The 20,188-nt window shown below is 43.9% G+C and overlaps 1 protein-coding gene across 1 annotated transcript in view; it reads right to left on the bottom strand.

The window, feature by feature from the left end:
• The window catches only part of ggt5b (gamma-glutamyltransferase 5b), a 557,923-nt gene that overhangs the window by 12,586 nt on the left and 525,149 nt on the right, over positions 1-20,188 (bottom strand). The window contains exons 5-10 of the mRNA XM_041202316.1: positions 13,058-13,224; positions 10,997-11,143; positions 9,005-9,135; positions 7,919-8,100; positions 2,704-2,804; positions 1,788-1,906 (exon numbers count right to left, since the gene is read on the bottom strand). Coding sequence (XP_041058250.1) covers positions 1,788-1,906; positions 2,704-2,804; positions 7,919-8,100; positions 9,005-9,135; positions 10,997-11,143; positions 13,058-13,224 — 847 coding nt within the window. The remainder of the gene's footprint in view (positions 1-1,787; positions 1,907-2,703; positions 2,805-7,918; positions 8,101-9,004; positions 9,136-10,996; positions 11,144-13,057; positions 13,225-20,188) is intronic.

Here is a 20,188-nt window from a genome sequence, read left to right as displayed (position 1 = left end):
AAAAAAAAACAAAAATATCTGGAAAAACTCAGCAGGTCTGGCAGCATCTGTGGAGAGGAGCACAGTTAACGTTTCAAGTCCATATGACTCTTCAACAGAACTAAGGAAAAATAGAAAAGGAGTGAAATATAAGCTGGTTTAAGAGGAGGGGGGTACAAGAAGAGCTGGATAGAGGGCTTCTGATAGATGGAGATAACCAAAAGATGTCACAGACAAAAGGACAAAGAGGTGTTGAAGGTGGTGATATTATCTAGGGAATGTGCTAATTAAGGGTAGAAAGCAGGACGAGCAAGGTACAGATAGCCCTAGTGGGGGTGGGGTGGGATGAAGGAATAGAAAAAGGCTAAAAGGTAGAGATAAAACAATAGATAGAAATACATTTAAAAATAATGGAAATAGGTGGGAAAAGAAAAATCTATATAAATTATTGGAAAAAACAAAAAGGAGGGAGAAAATCGGAAAGGGGGTGGGGATGGAGGAGAGAGTTCATGATCTAAAATTGTTGAACTCAATATTCAGTCCGGAAGACTGTAAAGTGACTAGTCGGAAGATGAGGTGCTGTTCCTCCAGTTTGCGCTGAGCTTCACTGGAGCAATGCAGCAAGCCAAGGATGGACATGTGGGCATGACAGCAGGGTGGAGTGTTGAAATGGCAAGCAACAGGGAGGTCTGGGTAATGCTTGCTGACAGACTGACGGTGTTCTGCAAAGCGGTCACCCAGTCTGCGTTTGGTCTCTCCAATGTAGAGGAAACTCCATTGGGAGCAACAAATGCAGTAGACTAAGTTGAGGGAAATGCAATTGAAATGCTGCTTCACTTGAAATGAGTGTTTGGGCCCTTGGATGGTGAGAGAGGGGAAGTAAAGGAGCAGATGTTGCACCTTCTGCGGTTGCATGGGAAGGTGCCGTGGGAGGGGGTTGAGATGTAGGGGGTGTCACGGAGGGAACGATCCCTACGGAGTGCCACCGGGGTGGGGGGAGGTGAAGGGAAGATGTGTTTGGTGGTGGCATCATGCTGGAGTTGGCGGAAATGGCGGAGGATGATCCTTTGAATGCGGAGGCTGGTGGGATGATAAGTGAGGACAAGGGGGACCCTATCATGTTTCTGGGAGGGAGAAGAAGGTGTGAGGGAGATGGGCCGGACATGGTTGAGGGCCCTGTCAACCACCGTGGGTGGAAAACCTCGGTTAAGGAAGAAGGAGGACATGTCAGAGCAACTGTTTTTGAAAGTAGCATCATCAGAACAGATGCGACGGAGGCGAAGGAACTGAGAGAATGGGATGGAGTCCTTACAGGAAGCAGGGTGTGAGGAGCTGTAGTCGAGGTAGCTGTGGGAATCGGTAGGCTTGTAATGGATATTGGTGGACAGTCTATCACCAGAAATTGAGACAGAGAGGTCAAGGAAGGGAAGGGAAATGTCAGAGATGGACCATGTGAAAATGATGGAGGGGTGGAAATTGGAAGCAAAATTAATAAATTTTTCCAGGTCCAGACGAGAGCATGAAGCAGCGCTGAAGTAATCATCGATATACCGGAGAAAGAGTTGTGGGAGGGGGCCGGAGTAGGATTGGAACAAGGAATGTCCTTTTATCCATCAGTCTAACTGAGCTGGCTACTGGTAGAGCTCTCCAATTCCTGTTGTGCAGTTCTAGATTATCTGAGAGATGATTACTAGAACTCTTTGGTAATCCTACTCAGCACCGGTAGGATGTCTTCTGGTGACCTTTGTTCATACACCTGCTGTAAAAAGCTTGGTTACAAGCCAAAATCATTGACACTCTGCACTTACCTGTGCAATAGCACTGACGATCATACTCCCACCGGCACCTCCCACCACCATCATCGATTTTTTATCCCGTGATATTAATATGGATGGAGACATAGAAGAAGGTGGCTGCTGTCCTGTAACTGAGAGTGACAAAATGACATAATACAGAGTGAAACTATTAAGAGCTGCAAAAGACAATAAAAATGGCGTGTCAAGGAGTTTTTTGGTCCTGGCTGCTGTTGTCTGAAGGTTTGACCTGGTGGGAAAGTCACCACTTAATCTTTTTCAGGCCTCAGGTTAAGATGATGTCAATGTCCATGCTGCTTATAATTGCAGTCAGCCAGTTAGGGGAGGGAGAGGAACAGCTAACAGCCCACCTCCCAGCTTCATTTTACCTGCTCCAGTCAGGCTGGTGGGTGGGGGGGGGAGATTAGAATTAGAATTTTCCAAGTGTCACATGCTATTTGACCATAGTGGACATCACAACTGGGTCTAATTCCTTTCTTTTCGATGTCGACACACATACACTGTCCAGAAGGTGTCAATGGATAGTCATCAGGATCAAAAGTGCTGTAGCATCCCAAATGCCATTCAATTAACACAGCCCAGATCGAAGATTGAACCTGCAGATTTCACAATCTTTTCCAGGGCATGAACTTATTATTGGAGCTGTACCTAAAGCGCTAATCTTAATCTCAAAAAGAAACATTAATTTTAGTAATGATTGCATTAATATTAATTTGTGACTCATATCTGACTTATTAAGAAAATGACTCTAATGCTTCCAGTCTTCCAATGCAAAGATGTTGATCCCTAACACTTTCTGATGACTTCTATAATAGATGCAAATCTACTGACCACTGCCATTGTCACAAGAAGGCTGGGTACCCAGAATTAAGGTGGGAGGCCTTTCCCTAACCCTTTCATCTGTACTTACCAGCTTTGATGTCTGGAAATATTCTATCTGCGCTGCAGAAGTCTGCTAACTGATTATTCAAGATGATCCCTGTACTCTTGGAGATGATCCTGGAACCAAATCTATAGAAACAAAAATTTATAGAAATAAATACCTTATCTCAAACCTTATCCAATTCAATTTAGAAACTAATGTTTCAATTTCATCCCAAAACATGTCATGCCAGCTTCACTGACATTTCAGCTGATTCTAACTTCCATCCTTTATCATAGCCCTATTTCCCATTATACTCCCACCCACATCCCAAATTTTATCCCATTTCACCTTAAAAATTTTACCTTAATCCTCACCTCAAATCATATTCTAATTCCCATTCAGTTTCCCTCTGAATTACCATTCTAACTTCATTTTATTTCTATTCCAATTCGCAATTTTCCCATTCCAATTCCGGTACTAATTACATTCAGAATTCTGCTTAGATTTCTATCCCGTTTCAATTCCTATTACAACTTCTGTTCCAATTCCCAGTATATTCCCATTCTAATTATGAGATCTCATTTTAATTCACATTCTAAGTATTTTTCCATTCATCTCATTCCCAGTCCATCATTTCAATTGCACCCTCAATTCATTCCAATCTAATTTACGATCTAAATTTTTGACTGTAATTACCACTGCAAATCACATCCCAATCCTTTTTCCATTCATATGCCACTTTCCATCTTAATTCATGTACCAATTTCTTATCCCCACTCATAGCTAAATCCTGAATTTAGGTCCAATTCCCATACTGAGGCTTATCTCAATTTCCTCCCGAAGCAAGACTATTCCAGCATACATTCACCTGGATAAAACTCAGCAACTCTATTTCATAAAGAGAAAATTAAGTATTCTATTTTCAAAATTGTCCTGGTATCTACATCAGAGCTAAATTTCAACATTATTTTGTTACCAAGCCTTTAAATTGTTGGCAACATAAACATCCTTAAACATCCACTCCAACCACCATCAAATCTGCAGTGTTTACCATCTATGGGATGCACTGCAGAACTTGCCAGGGGATCTTCAACAGAACTTTCCAAACCGGTGACCTCTACCATCTAGAAGGACAAGGCCAGCAGATGCATGGGAACACCAAGTTCCCCTCCAAGTCATACTCAATTGTGACTTGTTATTATATTGTTGTTCCTTCACTTTCACTGGGTCAAAATCCTGGAACTCCCTCCCCAACAGCACTGTGGGTGTACCTGCACCAGATGGACAGCAGCAGTTCAAGAAGGCAGCTCACCATCACCTTTTCAAGGACAACTAAGGATGCACAATAAATGCTAGCCTGGCCACCAATACCCACATCACAAAAATTACTTTTTAAAATTGTAAGTAATGTTCTGGAGTTCCTGAGCCTGACATTGCAGCTCGGTTGAATTAACACTGAGGGCAGTCTGCTCAGATGATTCTGCTTTAACTATGACTCTTCAGCAGACTTGGAATAACAGGAGACGATTTTCTTACTGAAAACAGGCAATTGAAGGAGTTTGGCATTTGGTCCAGCCCATTTTCCAATGCCTGCCCCTATTTGCACCCAACACCTGCCCCATTTGCATCCAACACCCACCCCCCATACGCACCCAATGCCTGCCCATATTCACATTCAATGCCTTCCCATTAGTACCCAACCGTGCCCCCATTTATACCCTGTGTCCCATCCCATTAATGCCCAATGCCCCCCTCATTCGCACCCAAAACCAGCCTGATATGTACACAATGCCTGCTCCAATTAGTATCCAGAGCCCATCCCATTAACAACCATTGCCCTCATTGACACCAAGCATTGCCCCTTTAACGCACATGCCCATTAAAGCCCAGGAATTGCATGATGCAAATATGCTATAAATTAACATCCTGGGGAGTTTACCATTGACCAGAAACTGACCTGGACTAGCCATATAAATACTGTGGCACAAGGGCAGGTCAGAGGCTGGAAATTGTGCAGTGAGTGACTCACCTCCTGACTCCCAAAAGTCTGTCTACCATCTACAAGGCACAAGTCAGGAGTGTGATGGAATACTCTCTACTTGCCTGGATGAGTGCAGTTCCAAAAAGCTGGATATCATCCAGGACGAAGCAGCTCGCTTGATTGGCACCCCATCCACCACGTTCAACGTTCAATCCCTCCATCACCAAAGCACAGTGGTAGTAGTGTGTACCATCAACCAAATGTACTTCAGCAACTCACCAAGGCCCTTTCAAAAGCACCTTCCAAACCTGTGACCTCTACCACCTAGAAGGACACCACCACCTGCAAGTTCCAATCCATGCCACACACCATCCTGACTTGGAAATATATCGCCATTCCTTCACTGTCGCTGGGTCAAAATCCTGGAACTCCCTTTCTAACAGCACTGTGGGTGTAGCTGCATCAGATAACTGGAGCTTTCAAAGAAGGTAGCTCATCATCGCATTCTCAAGGGCAATAGGGATGGGCAACAAATGATGGCCTTGCCAATGACGCCCAGATCCCAATAAAGAATAAAATAAATGAACAAACAGCAATTCACCTGACACAATTGAGCATATGCTTAAATATGCTGTCCATAGGTCTGGAATTGTCGTTTCCAGGTGCAAATAGGTGGACCGTGTACTGCGTACGATCTGCCTGCTTTACCAGACACTGAGTAAGGACTGTGGAAGGGTCATGAGGACTCAAAACGTCAACTCATTTCTTCTCCGCTGATGCTGCCAGACCTGCTGAGTTTTTCCAGGTAATTCTGTCTTTGTTTTTGTTTTGGATTTCCAGCATCCGCAGTTTTTTTGTTTTTATAACTGAGTAAGGACTGATGGTCCTTAAAAGGATCACTCGTGGTCAGTCAACAAAAAAGCCCAGAAAATGTTTAACATTTCCCTTGATGGACCTAGGAATACTGCAATCTGGTTTGTTTGACAGTGCCTATCCCCCGCCACTCACCCTTTCCTGCACCCTCCATCCTCCAGTCCGAACTTCCAGCTGGCTCAATGTGCAAACTGGTCAGTTTCCCACCCTCTCACACCTGGCAAGCTGGAATGCAGTGTCCGCTTAGCTTCCCACAGCTTGTGTGTGACAGGGACGCTCAGGCCTCAAATTGGCAGCCTTGGTTAAGCAGGCCATGTACCTGCTTCCCCAACTTTGAAAATTACCCCCAAAACTCTCACTCATGTGACTGATGCTAAGGGCAAGACCATGATCTTTGTGAAAGTGTAACACAGTTGAGAGAGATTTGGAAGCTGTTTTCTATCAAACTTCATTTTCAATTCGTTTGACTGCAGAAATGTATTTTGTGTGAGCAGAGGTCGGTGCAAAAGCCTGCACAAGTGGGATGGGGTCAGTGAACAGAGAGTGGGATCATTGGGGGGGAGGGCAGGAGGAGTGGGGGAGAAAACTCCTGCCCTCCCACCTGCTTAACTGAAGCAGCATTAATGAATCTTCCAGTCAGTTTTTTTTCAAATCGTCAAGGTGAGCTCCCAGCTACACTTCTTGGGAGTGCACCACTATAGGGGAAGGTGGGAAATGATGTTCTGCTGAATGGTTTAAATACATGCAGAAACTTGGAAAGCACCAGCCATTATCAAAACAAGTTTATTTTGTGTGGACTTTCAGTCTTTGGATGCTGCCTTGTGTATCTGTTGCAGGGCACTGGACTTCAGAGTTTTTAGTATTTTGTGGGCAAGCTGCTGGCCCAGATAAGGCTGAGAAGGGTAATTCTGTTTGGGATGGAGAGGAATGAATCATCCAAAGTGGCACAGTGGAATGAGGAAACCATGGCTGTAAGCGCCACCTCCACAACCCCCATATAAATACTGTGGCACAAGGGCAGGTCAGAGGCCCTTTTTGGAGCTGCACATGCCTCTCCCTGGATGGTCAGACTGCTGTCACGGAATCTTGGGCACTCCAGTGGAGAAGGATGTCTCTCTCAGCTTTTAAAGGCTTTAGGGTTTCACCATACAGATTGGCACCAGTTTGGTCTGCTTTGCAACCGATCAGTTGCCATAGAGAAATAAATGCCCAATACTGGTGCCATGTCAGGAATGCAATCACCTGTTTGGGCTGACTCTGAAGATAAAAGCAGAAGCCTGACTTTCCGTCAGCCTCCTCACACACTGAAATTGTACAGGTGAGGCTGCTTATGAGGCAGTTCAGGAGATGAAGCCTGCAACAGGTCCATCTCAGTGACATTGGGGATACCAACGCCCCAAGAATCAGTGATGAGTTAGACGGAGTAGAAGAGGGGGCGGTGACTTTTAGGCTGGAGCGGCTGCCATTTTTACACCTGCACAATTTTCCAACACTTCCTTTAATGCTCTTTTAAGTTCTAATTGTATGGGAATTTTATATGTTTTTTTACATCCAACTTAATACATTTATTAAGTCTCTGAAAAGAACTCTTGCCTTTATATAGCACCCTTTACAACATACCAAAACACTTTATGAACATTGAGGTACTTTTGAGGTGTAGTCACCATTGCAATGTTCTTGTGCTTCAAACGCTGCAGCTGAATTTCTCACAGCAAACTCCCACAAACAGCGATGAGATTACAACCAGATAATCTGCATGAATGATGTTGATTGAGGAAAAAATATTAGCCAGGATACCAGGGGATAACCTCCTTGCTCTTTGTGAAGAAGAGAATGGGATCATTTACATCCACCTGAAAGGGTAGATGGTGCCTCAATTTAACATCTTATTGGCAAGATGGCACCTCTCACAGTGCAGCACTCCGTCATTTCTGCAATGAGCAGCAGCCTGGATTTTGTGCCCAAGTCTTTAAACCCAAAACTTTCAGTCACAGGCCAGAGTGCTGCTAACGATGCCACAACTGTTAACACATTGACAGCATTCATTTAATCAGATGGCTTTGGAGTGCTGTTGCTTGACACTGAACAATGTGAGATTCAAATATACAAGGAATTATATCTTCTGATCACACCACAACATATTCCATTTATATTTCCAGTGCACTGGTAAATGGATTTGAGTCAAATTTCACTCTGTACTATATTTAATAAAACCATTGGTTTTAACAGGGAAGGTTCTAATATTGCTCAGAGGAATGACAGACCTTTGGTCTATGACATAGCTCAATTACTGTGTTTGGATAATAACTACTGCGTGCCTGTTACAGATTCATGTGATGGATTTTCTTGGTATGTAACTAGTGTATGATTGAATTGTTACATGTGGCAGGGGATACCTGTACTTACAAGTAATTGATTGAGCTGGTGACAGAAACTGCATTGCCATTTCTGTCTATCACTGAAATATGACTGGTGGCATACTTCTCGCGTGCCCGAGGCTCAGTGTTGTAGTATTGTAGAGGATGGACTTGATCGTCAATACGCTGCCATGTGGACTCAGCAAACTGATCAGAGAGCAGTTTAGATATCTGAATTTACAGCAAAGAAAGACCAGAAGTTATGGCTGGGAACATTTCATAAATCTATCCCCTTTCCCCAAGATTGAGGGCATGGTATATCAGAGCGTACTATAGTGAGGAATATGATCTATCAAAATGCTACAGTGAAGGATCTACAAAAATTACTGGTGAAGCTGTCCATTTTGGTTTGATATTATTTCTCTCCCAGTTTCCCATGTCTCACACATACATTTTAAATGCAGTGTTATCAAGAAAAACAACAGAAATAGGCCAAACTGATGTTTAAGCCTTTGCTGTTATAAGGAGAGCAGATACTAAGATTCTCCTTGTAATGAGGTTCCAATGAGCTGTTCAGCTAATTCAGTGAGTAAATGAATCATGCTGTGTGGCATTGAACCTCATTAACCATGAGATGAGGGCTTTGCTGTTTGATGTAATTGTTAGTCATGCCATGACCATAGTAACTGGTCTCAGTGCTTCTGAGTTAAGAGCACAAGAAAAAGAAACAGGAGTAGACCATATAGTCCGTTGAGCCTGCTCCATCATTCAGTAAGAACATGGCTGATCTTAGGCTTCAACTCCATTTTTCCGCCTGCTCCCCATATCCCTTAATTTCCTAAGGAGAGTAAGATCAGCCTGGGTAGTGCTTAATGGCCATCACTAGGTGGATGGGGTCTGATTTTAGTTTGTATGTGACTTCCCCCAGGATGAAATAGTCTGCCTAGGCTGACACATGAAGAACGTCAACTTGAGCAAAGGTAATGGAAAGTTAACCTTGCCTGTGGAGCTGTACTCCAGAAAGAATGGACACTTTATGTCTGGCCAAAAAGATGTAAAAAAGAACTCCATGATTATACATCAATAACTTTCCTTGCTGATAATTTGAAGGGAGTATAAAAATAGGACCACTAACATCACGTGGTTGGACCTTAGAACCTATCATTCTACTCAGCTGTCCATTTCCAAATTTTAAGGCCTCTATGATACGATGGTATGTCTGCGATCTTTGACTTTCCTCCATAGACTTAGCAGAAAAGTTAAAGCCTGTTGGAGATCAGAAAAAATGTATTAGCATTCCATTCTCTTGAAGTGAAACACAAATCTACCTTTGTTTATTTATTGCTTGAATTAAATTCTGTCAATTAAATGAAGGAACTTGCATATCAAAAAAGACTTCTTTTAGCAGTGGAATTCATACATGTTCATGCCAGATTGTGTAATCACCCTGTTCATATTCAGAGCTGGTTCATAAGCCAAAGGATGAACAAATAAATGATTGTGTGACACACCAAATCACAAAGCCCAGAAGTCCTCAAGGAAAACTAAGGATGGGGAGTAGATGTTGGCCTTGCCAGTGACACTGACAATCCCAAAAATGAATGAAAACAGTACGGGTTAGATCCAGAGTAAAGCTCCAACCACACTTGCCCCATCAAACATCCCAGGGCAGATATAGGGTTAGATACGGAGTAAAGCTCCCTCTAATCTGTAACATCAAACACCCCAGGGCAGATATAGGGTTAGATACAGAGTAAAGCTCCCTCTACACTGTAACATCAAACATCCCAGGGCAGATATAGGGTTAGATACAGAGTAAAGCTTCCTCTACACTGTAACATCAAACACCCCAGGGCAGGTACAGAGTCAGATATGGAGTAAAGCTCCTCTAAACTGACCGATCAAACACCCATAAGACCATAAGATGTAGGAGCAGAATTAGGCCATTTGGCCCATCGAGTCTCCTCTGCCATTCAATGAGATCATGGCAGATCTGATAATCCTCATCTCCACTTTCTTGCCTTTTCCCCATAACCCTTGATTCCCTTCCTGATTAAAAACCTATCTATCTCAGCCTTGAATATACCTAACAAACCCAGCCTCTACAGCCTTCTGCAGTAATGAATTCCACAGATTGACTACCCTCTGAGAGAAGAAATTCCTCCTCATCTCTTTCTTAAATGGGTGCCCCCTTACTCGGAGATTATGCCCTCAGGTCGTAGACTCTCTCATTAGGGCAAACAACCTCTCAGCATCTACCCCGTCAGGCCCCCTAAGAATCTTATATGTTTCAATAAGGTCACCTCTCATTCTTCTAAATTCCAATGAGTACAGGCTCAACCTACTCAACCTCTCCTCATAAGAAAATCCGATCATACCCAGGATCAACCATGTGAACCTTCTCCGGACTGCCTCCAATGCCAGTATATCTTTCCTTAGATAAGGGGACCAAAATTGTTCACAGTATTCTAGTTGTGGTCTAACTAGTGCCTTGTACAGTTTTAGCAAGACCTCCCTATTTTTATACTCCATTCCCTTTGAAATAAAGGCCAACATTCCATTTGCCTTCCCTATTACCTGCTGAACTTGTATGTTAGCTTTTTCAGATTCGTGCACAAGGACTCCCAAATCCCTCTGTGCTGCAGCCTTCTACAGTCCTTCTCCATTTAAATAATATTCAGTTCCTCTATTCTTCCAGCTAAAGTGCATAACCTCACATTTCCCCACATTATATTCCATCTGCCAAGTTTCTGCCCACTCACTTAACCTGTCTATGTACCTCTGTGAACTCCTTGTGTCATCCTCACCACTTGCCTTCCCACCTATTTTTGTATCATCCACAAACTTGGTGATAGTACATTCACTTCCCTCATCTAAGCCATTAATATATATTGTAAATAATTGAGGCCCCAGCACTGATCCCACCTCTAGGGCAGGTACAAAGTTAGATATGAAGTAAAACTCTCTCTACATTGTAGCATCAAACACTCACAAATCAGATACAGCATAAATTTGAAATGGAGCTAAATCCCTCTGCACTGCACTAACAATGTGCCTCAGCCACACTCTCAGATATAAATAAGAAGTTTGATATATAGGTACAATTACTGGTATATTGTGTACCTACCTTTCAGTATGTTGAGGATGAAGCTGAGAATGGCTCCCCGTGAAGGTTGGGGTGGAGTGTACATCATGTAGTCACCCAGTGAAATATTCAGGGGTTCCACCACTGAAGCTTTGTACAGTTTCAAATCTTCAAGTGTTAAAGCTCTAACTATATACGAGGAGAAAACAGTGATCTCAGATATCTCTGAATCTTTAATAAATGCTCAGTGTTTGAGGCATGTTCAGGAAGATCAGTCCTGTTTGCCAACCCTCCAGGACTGGCCTGTAGTCTCCAGATATTAAAAGTTCATTTCCAGAACACTGCAAGCATCTTAGGAGAAAAGCCTTAGAGGCATTGGTCTAGATCTTACGATCTTGGGATGGTTGTAGCCCGGAAAATGCACTGAAGGACTCCCCAGAAGTCCCAACGCAAGGACTCCGCAGGAATTGCCCATAGGAAGTTTCAACATCCAATGGGCAATTCCCCTGCATCCAGACCCCTCCCAAAAAGTCTCCAACTTTGAATTAGAGTCGGGGACTTTGGAGAGTTCCAACTCAGTTGCCTGGATAGTGACCCAGGAAATATTAGATGAGAAAAAACCATGTCTAACTCCTGGATAACTATACAACTGACTCTCCAATCACTCACTTACCTCCCCAACTCCCTACTGATCCCAACTCACCCACCCAACCCTCAGTCCACCCGCCCCCCCCACCCCAACCTCCAACCCCCTCCCAATACCCCGATCCTCTGATTCCCCCATGACTCTTCAAACCCCCCGACCCTCAGTTTCCTCTCCCTGACTCTCTGACACCCTGCCGCAACCTGACCTGACTTCACCACCTTACCATCTGACCCAGTGGCACCCTACCCATCCTGCCACCCTTCCCAGCTGGTACCCTACTGACCCTGCCACCCACCACCCTACCTACCCAGCCACCCTATCCCCCCTACCCAGCTGGCACCCGATACACCTACCCACTTACCCTCTCACACTCTTTCGCTAACACAATGAAAAGCTATTTAAATGACCCAAAACTTTTCACTGTGCTAGTGAATGAAGACTTATCAAAGTAGAGCAGCTAGTGCTGTAAAAAGGGAGTGTGGCTGGGCTTTCCCACACGATCTTGGCCTACCAGAAAGGACTCCAAGAACAGGTCTGCTTCAGAAGTCCAGGCTGGAAATGTGGAGCTCCAGCACTGTGTAAACAAATAATCCAACAGTGATTGCCACTGCTCGGAAGATTCAACCCTTGGAGTTTTGTGTTCAACTTCTCTGACCACTTGTATTTATTGGTTATAAAAATATTGGATATGAGAAAAATGCCCATTTGACTGACGGCCAAGAATCATCCAATTAGTTAACCAAGAGTCTGTTTGCTTGCCAATTGGCCATGAGAAAGTGGAGCGCTGTAAGGATGGATGTGTAGGGCGACCAATGACAGCAGCGTGGAGTGATTGGAGGTGGGAATTAAGATGAAGAAACCCCCAGGAACATGTTCCACAAGAGTTGGCAACCCTACCTGTTTTCCTCCTGGCCCTGTATTAATGCACCAAGGCGTATGGAATTGAAGTAAATGTGTGGGGCTCTTCATTTACTTTCTTTCTTCTTTCTTTCCCTCTGCCTCTCCTCCATTTGTTTTCTCCTTCCTTCCTTCCCTCCCAAGAGCTTTCATCCCAACACTAATTAGGAGCTAGCAGAGCTCCCCCAATGGAAAATTGTGAAACAGGCAGCTCAGAGTCCAGTATACCAGGTGGAGTGCATGCACTATCATGTGCTGGAAATGCACACTGTGAGATTCAGAGGAGATTAGGGGCAACAGTAAAACAAGAGGATCTTCAAAGTGGTGATCCCGTGATCCAATGTTCTACACAGGGAGTGTCATTGCAGGGAGAAAACCACAGGTGCACAGCCTGAGATTCTGTGCATTAAAATTATTAGACTGAAAAAAAAGTCACAGGTTGGACTACTGAAATCTCCTCTCGTTGTCCCATTCTTACAGCACTGACTCATGGCATTGTCCTTAACATTCCTTTTGCAGTATTCCTAAGAAAATTGCATGAAATGAAATAAGAGAAATACCTGAATTTTTATCAGCTTCTTCTTGTATATCTTTAATGAGATCCTGTCCAATTTTGCCACTGTAAAACTCATCAGATCCATTTTTTGCGATGGCCTTCAGTGTTTTTGCGAGCTGAGGGTACTTCACAATGTCAAGTGGACTACCAGTAATGTTGTAAAACAGTGAACTAAAGGGAAAATATATATGATTAATTTAAATCTCTGAACCATCTTAAAATGCAACTTAATCACCTGATACCATGCTTCACTAATACCCAGTGGGGATGCCTGTACTATTAAGAGGTTTGGTTTCCACAGTGTGTTACTTTTAACCCACTGATAACTTACTTGTTCCAACTTTCTCGATATATTATTTTAACAGCTTCCCATATCCAATCCCACACCAAGCCTCATTCATCCATGACCCTTGTTGGCTGACCTACATTAGGTCCTGGTCGCAAATGCTTCCAATTTAAATGCTCATCTTCTTGTTTAAATCCACCCATGACTTCCTTCCTTTCTATCTCTAATCTCCTCCAGCATCTACAGCCCTTGCAATACTTTACATTGCTCTGACTCTGGCCACTTGTGCATCCCCGTAATCCCCTTCTCTCCACTATTGAAGATACTAGCTTTAGCCACCTAAGCCCTAAGTTCTGAAAATCCTTCTCTAATCGTCTCTCTCACTTCCTTTAAGACCCTCCTTAAAACCAACCTTTGGTCAATCCTCAAATATCTCTTTCTTTCAGTTGATTTTTGTCTGACTACACTGCTATGAAGCACTTTTCCACATTAAAAGCAATATTTAAACTCGTGTTGTTAAGATATTGCAGACAGAAAACCCATAGCAGCAAATTAATGAGTTTGCTAAAAACAGCAGATAAAAGGGAATTTATATCCCCTGGTGGGAGAATGCCAACAGCAAAACATTTGGGACAATCTGACAGCTTCACAGTACCAACTTACTAGAAACTGAATTTCAAATAAATACAAACATACAAATTAGGAGCAGAAGTAAGCCATTCAGCCCCTCGAGTCTGCTGCACCATTCAATAAGATTATGGCTGATCTGATTGTAGCCTCAACTCCACATTCCACCTACCCCTGATAGATTCTTGACTAACAAGGGAGTCAAAGGCTATGTATCTCTGCCTTAAAAATATTCATTGACTCTGCCTCTACCACTCTCTGGAGAAGAGGGTTCCAAAGATTCACGACCCTCAGAGAAAATGCTTGTTCTCATCTCTATCTTAAATGGGAGACCCCTTATTTTTAAACTATCCTCCTAGTTGTAGGGTGGAATTTTACAGCCCTGTAATCGTCTCTCTCACTTCCTTTAAGACCCTCCTTAAAACCCACCTTTGGTCAATTTGGGGCAAGGCTGTAAAATGCAATGAGCCGTTCATAAGTCCATTGACTTTGGTGGGAATGGAAGGTCCCACCAACGGGAGTGAGTGTAAAATTCTGCCCCCACACTCTCCCACAAGGTAGATCATCCTTTCAGCATCCATCCTGTCAATTCCCTCAGGATCTTATCTGTTTTAATTAGATCACCTCTCAATCTTCTAAACTCCAATGGATACAAGTCCAGCCTGCCCAACCGTTCCTCATAAGATAACCCCCCAGCCCCCAAACCAAGTATCAGTTGAGTGAACCTTCTCTGAACTGCTTCTAATGCATTTATATCCTTTCTTAAATTAGGAGACCAAACTGTACACAGTACCCTAGATGTGGTCTCACAAAGCATACCCCTTGCAACACCAACATTCCATTTGCCTTCCTAATCACTTGCTGTACCTGCACACTAACATTTTGTGATTCATGTACTAGGACATCCAGATCCTTCTGTACCTCAGAGTTCTGCAACCTCTCTCCATTTAAATAATATGTTGCTTTTCTATTCTTCCTGCATAGTGGACAAGTTCTCAAACTGTTAACTTTTATTCATTTTTCATGGGACTTGAGCATCAACGGGGAGTCCAACATTTTTTGCCCATTCCTAATTGCCCTTGAGAAAATGGCGGTGAGCCACTCTCTTGAACCACTGCAGTCCTGTTAGGAAGAGAGTTCCAGGATTTTGACCCAATGACAGTGAAAGGACAGCAGTATGGATCCAAGGCAGGATGGTGTGAGATTTGGAGAGGGCATTGCAAGTGGTGGTGTTTACATGCGTCTGCTGCTCTTGTCTTTCTAGGTGGTAGAGATCACAGATTTGAAAGGTGCCTCGGTGAGTTTTTGCAGTGCATCTTTTCAATGGTACACACTGCTACCACGGTGTGCCAGTCTTGGTGGGAGTGAATATTTAAGATGGGGGATGGGGTGTCAAGCAAGCTTTATCCTTGACGGTGCTGAGCTTCTGTTGGATCTGCACTCATCCAGGCAAGTGGAGAGTATTCCATCACTTTCCTGACTTGAGCATTGTAGATGGTGGACAGGCTTTAGGGAGTCAGAAGGTGAGTTGCTTGCAGCAGAATTCCCAGCCTCTAACCTGCTCTTGTAGCCACAGAATTTTTATGGCTGGTCCAGTTCAGTTTCTGCTCAATGGTCACCCAAAGCTGTTGATAGTGGGGCATTCAGTGATTGTAATGCCACTGAATGTTAAGGGGAGATGGTTAGATTCTCTCTTGTTGGATACAGTCAATGCCTGGCACTTGTGTGACACAAATGTCACTCACTACTTATCAGTCCAAGTCTGAATGTTGTCCAGGTCTGCTGATTATTGACACAGGCTGCTTCCATATCTGAGGAGTCACAAATGGTGCTAACGCACTGTCCAATCAACATCCACACTTCTGACCTTATGATGGAGGGAAGGTCATTGATGAAACAGCAGAAGATGGTTGGGCCTAGGACACTACCCTCTCCAAATCTCACACCATCCTGCCTTGGATCCATACTGCTGTTCTTTCACTGTCATTGGGTCAAAATGATGAGTTGGGTTGACCTCCAACAACCACAACCATCTTTTTTTGTGCTAAGTATGACTCCAACTAGTGGAGAGTTTTCCCCCTGATTCCCCTTGACTTCAACCTTGCTCAGGCTCCTTGAAGTGGTTAAACACTGGTTGATGTCAAGGGCAGTTACTCTCACCTCACATTGCATGGTGGGATTTGAACTTGCCTGGAATTAATCTGAGTTGATTCTCCTATTAACATAACCACTACACTACCATGGCCCTCTGCTTCCTCTTTACACAGTGTCCACTATATCCTTTTCCATCATATTGTAAAGTGCTGACCAGATGCACTGTATACTGTATAACTGTAAATGTTTCCTGAACATCTGGTTTCTGAAGTTCACAGCCAGCATACATTTTTGTTTTGAAACAGACTATGTTGTACGTTTAATGTAATTGTTAGCACTCACTGGTGCTGAGTTGGAAGGTCATGGGTTCAAGTTCCATTGCAAAGACTTGGACACATAATCCAGGTGGACACTTTGTGTTGCACTGTCAGAGGTGCTGTGTTTCAGGTAATATATTAAACTGCAGCATCTCTTAGGTAGATGTAAAAGTTCCTGTAGCACTATTTAAAGAGGGGCAGGGTAGTTCTCCAGATAGCCTAAACAACATTTATCAAGCAACTCCACCAAAAAGATAATCCGGTTATTTACCTCAGTGGTAGTTGTGGGATCCTGCAATGTGCAATTTGACTAGCATTTGGCTACAGTAATAGCTGTACTTCAAAAGTAATTAATTAACTCTGAAATGCTTCAAGATATCCCGAGGAAATGGAAGATGCATTATAAACTCAATTCTCTCAATGTCCCCTCCCTCATACAAGGCTGACTACAGAGTCATGATAGATTGCACAATCTGAATCAATGCCCACAGATGCACAAAGATTCCAAAATGGCAAAGCTCAAGTTCACCTAAAAATCATTGGCTTACCAATTGGATGATGCCTGAAAAGGAGTTTGATCCCAATGTAACACAAAGTGCTTGTGCCCAATGAGGGCATTGGCAGGACCACCACAAACTGGTCAATGAGCTTCATAAGGACTCAAGCTGCGGACACCAGCAACAGTCCCAGAGGCAGCTCACAGTGGCTGTGGAGCCGTTGGGGGAAAATCTAGCCAAAGGCTTGTTGGGGAGTCCAGGGTTGGATGTGAAGGTAAGAAGGCAATTTGGACGGGAGCAAGAGGGGAATGGGTGAGCAGTTGCTAACAGTTTTAACATGGAACCAGGAAAAGCAGTCTTGCTCATTCAGGTAAATAAATAAAATTTAAACCTGCCTTCTGGGTGGCAGCCTCCAGTAGTCCTGTTAATATTTGTCCGCTATACCTCTGTAACTTACCACAGTGCACTTGGTGCACAACAGAGACTGCAAGTCTACTGGTCGTGTAGACGAGATCGTCACACAAGATTGCATAATCAGGGAAAACTGCTATTGAAAAAGGAAAACAGGGTCGAAAACTCCTGGCAGCACACTTACCTACCAGAAATATGGTGGGGCAGTATTTCCAGTTGGTCCAAACCCCATTCCAAATTCCAGGCTGGTCACTCACTGGGCAGGATTTTCTGCCTGTCGGGCGGTTGGACCTGAGCCAATCTCAGGTGTGCCTTAAACCAGCTTATATTTCACCCCTTCCTTGGATTCACCTAGTTCTGTTGAAGGGTCATGAGGACTCGAAACGTCAACTCTTTTTTTCTCCGCCGATGCTGCCAGACCTGCTGAGTTTTTCCAGGTAATTCTGTTTTTGTTTTGGATTTCCAGCATCCGCAGTTTTTTTGTTTTTATGCCCCTAGCCAAGCTGTTCTAGTACTGATATCTACCTGGCAATGTGGAAAACTGCCAAGGTATGCCCTGTCCATAAAAGCCAGGACAAATCCAACCCGGCTAATTAATGCCCCATCAGTCTACTCTTGATTATCAACAAAGTGATGGAAAGTGTTTCGACAGTGCTATCAAGTGGCACTTACTCAGCAATAACCCGCTCACTGACACTTAGTTTGGGTTTTTCCGGGGCCAGTCAGCTCTTCATCTCATTACAGCCTTGGTCCAAACATGGATAAAAGATCTGAACTCAAGAGATGAGATGAAAGTGACTGCCCTTGACATCAAGGCAGCATTTGACCAAGTGTGGCATCAAGGAGTCCTAGCAAAACTGAAGTCAATGGGAATGGGGGAAAATTCCACTGGTTCAAGTTATACCTGGCACAAAGGAAGATGGTTGTGGTTGTTGGAGGCCAATCTTCTCAGTCACGAGTCATCGCTGCAGGAGTTCCTCAGGGTAGTGTCCTAGGCCCAGCCACCTTCAGCTGCTTCACCAATGACCTTCCCTCCATTATAAGATCAGAAGTGGGGATGTTGGCGGATGATTGCACAATGTTTGGCACAATTCGCCACTCATCAGGTACTGAAGCAATCCCTGTCTATATGCAGCAAGACCTGGACAATAATCCGGCTTGGGCTGATAAGTGGCAAGTAACATTCGTACCACACATGTGCCAGGCAATGACCATCTCCAACAAGAGAGAATTCAGCCATCTGCCCCTGACATTCAAGGCATTAGCTTCACTGAATCCCCCACTATCAGCATACCATTGACCAGAAACTGAACTGGACCAGCCACATAAATATGGTGGCTACAAGGGGAGGTCAGAGGCTGGAATTCTGCGAAGAGTAACTCACCTCCTGAGTCTCCAAAGCCTGCCAACTACAAGACACAAGTCAGGTCTTCACTTGCCTGGATGAGTGCAGCTCCACCAACTCAGGAATCTTGACACCATCCAGGACAAAGCAGCCTACTTAATTGGCACCCCATCCACCATCTTCAACATTCACTCCTTCCACCACCAATGCACATTGGCAGCAGTGTGTACCATCGATAAGGAACACTGCAGCAACTCACCAAGGCTTCTTCGGCAGCACGATCCAAACCCCACAACCACTACCATTTAAAGGATAAGGGCAGCAGATGCATGGGAACACTACCACCTGCAAGTTCCCCGCCAAGCCACACGCCATCCTGACTTGAAAATATATCGCCACTTCTTTACCGTCGCTGGGTCAATATCCTAGGACTCCCTCCCTAACAGCACTGTGGGTATCCCTACAACACATGGACTGCAGCGGTTCAAGAAGGCAGCTCACCACCGCCTTCTCAAGGGTAATTAGGGAAGGGTAATAAATACTGGCCTGGCCAGTGACACCCACGTCCCAAAAACAAATATAAATAAATTTGGTCACACTTCCAGCAGCCTGTGTTCAACCCAAAATCCCAACCATAAATGTACTTCCTCACCACCCCGACTTCCCCCAAACTAGGCATTTTAGGCATTCAGCTCCGCTGTGCAGGAATTGTCCAAGATTTAAATATGGAGTAGTACCATACTCTTGTATTTTCTCCTAGAACAGTACAAACAAAGCTGAAAGCAGGATAGAGGTTGAACACAGATCTTTAATGGAGGTTTCTTCTTACTGTTCCTACATGTACTGCCCACTGTGCAGACGAGTTAACCAAGGTCATGTGACCTTGCATCACTTCTCATAATGACATAACTATTTGGCTGCGTTTGCTGCTAACACCATGCCTGCATAGTTGTATGCTGCTGACAGGTCCGGGTTAAGGGTCGCCATCTTTATAGGGGGCAGTGTGCAGCAGGGCAAATGCGCAGTCATCACTAGCAGCAGGAGGAGAGAATATTGTGAATTTCTATCAGGGCTGACAGCAAGGGATTTTGGAAATTCCTTTTACACATGGTTGGAAGAGAAGGATTTCCAGACAGGAGAGTAAAATCTTTTCCTAGTAGGATATTTTACTACATTCATGTTGGTCAGTGTTTCTAAACTGTGCCTCACTATTGCAGTAATATAAGTGGATATAATCTACCCCTCACAGTAACCCAAAACAGAAAGGTGTGTTATTGGATAGATGAAAAAAATAGACTGCTTGAATGATACCTCCTTCCACTTCAGTTCTTACTTTGGACTGTGGATAAAATTAATCCATGGAGAAATTTGCAACCAACGTATTGCAAAGAAAGACTTTCATTTATGTGATGGAGGAAATATGGCAGTCAATTTGTGCTCAGCAAGCTCCACAATCAACAATGAGATTATGATCAGATAATCTGTTTCAGTCATTTTGGTTGAGGGGTAAGTAGGCCAGGGGAGAACTTGCCTCGCCTTCTTTGAAATGGTGTCATGG

The sequence above is a fragment of the Carcharodon carcharias genome, chromosome 13, assembly GCF_017639515.1.
Source record: "Carcharodon carcharias isolate sCarCar2 chromosome 13, sCarCar2.pri, whole genome shotgun sequence".
Taxonomy (NCBI): Eukaryota; Metazoa; Chordata; class Chondrichthyes; order Lamniformes; family Lamnidae; genus Carcharodon; species Carcharodon carcharias.
The sequence above is the reverse complement of the archived record's forward strand: the minus strand, read 5'-3'. Positions and strand labels throughout refer to the sequence as shown.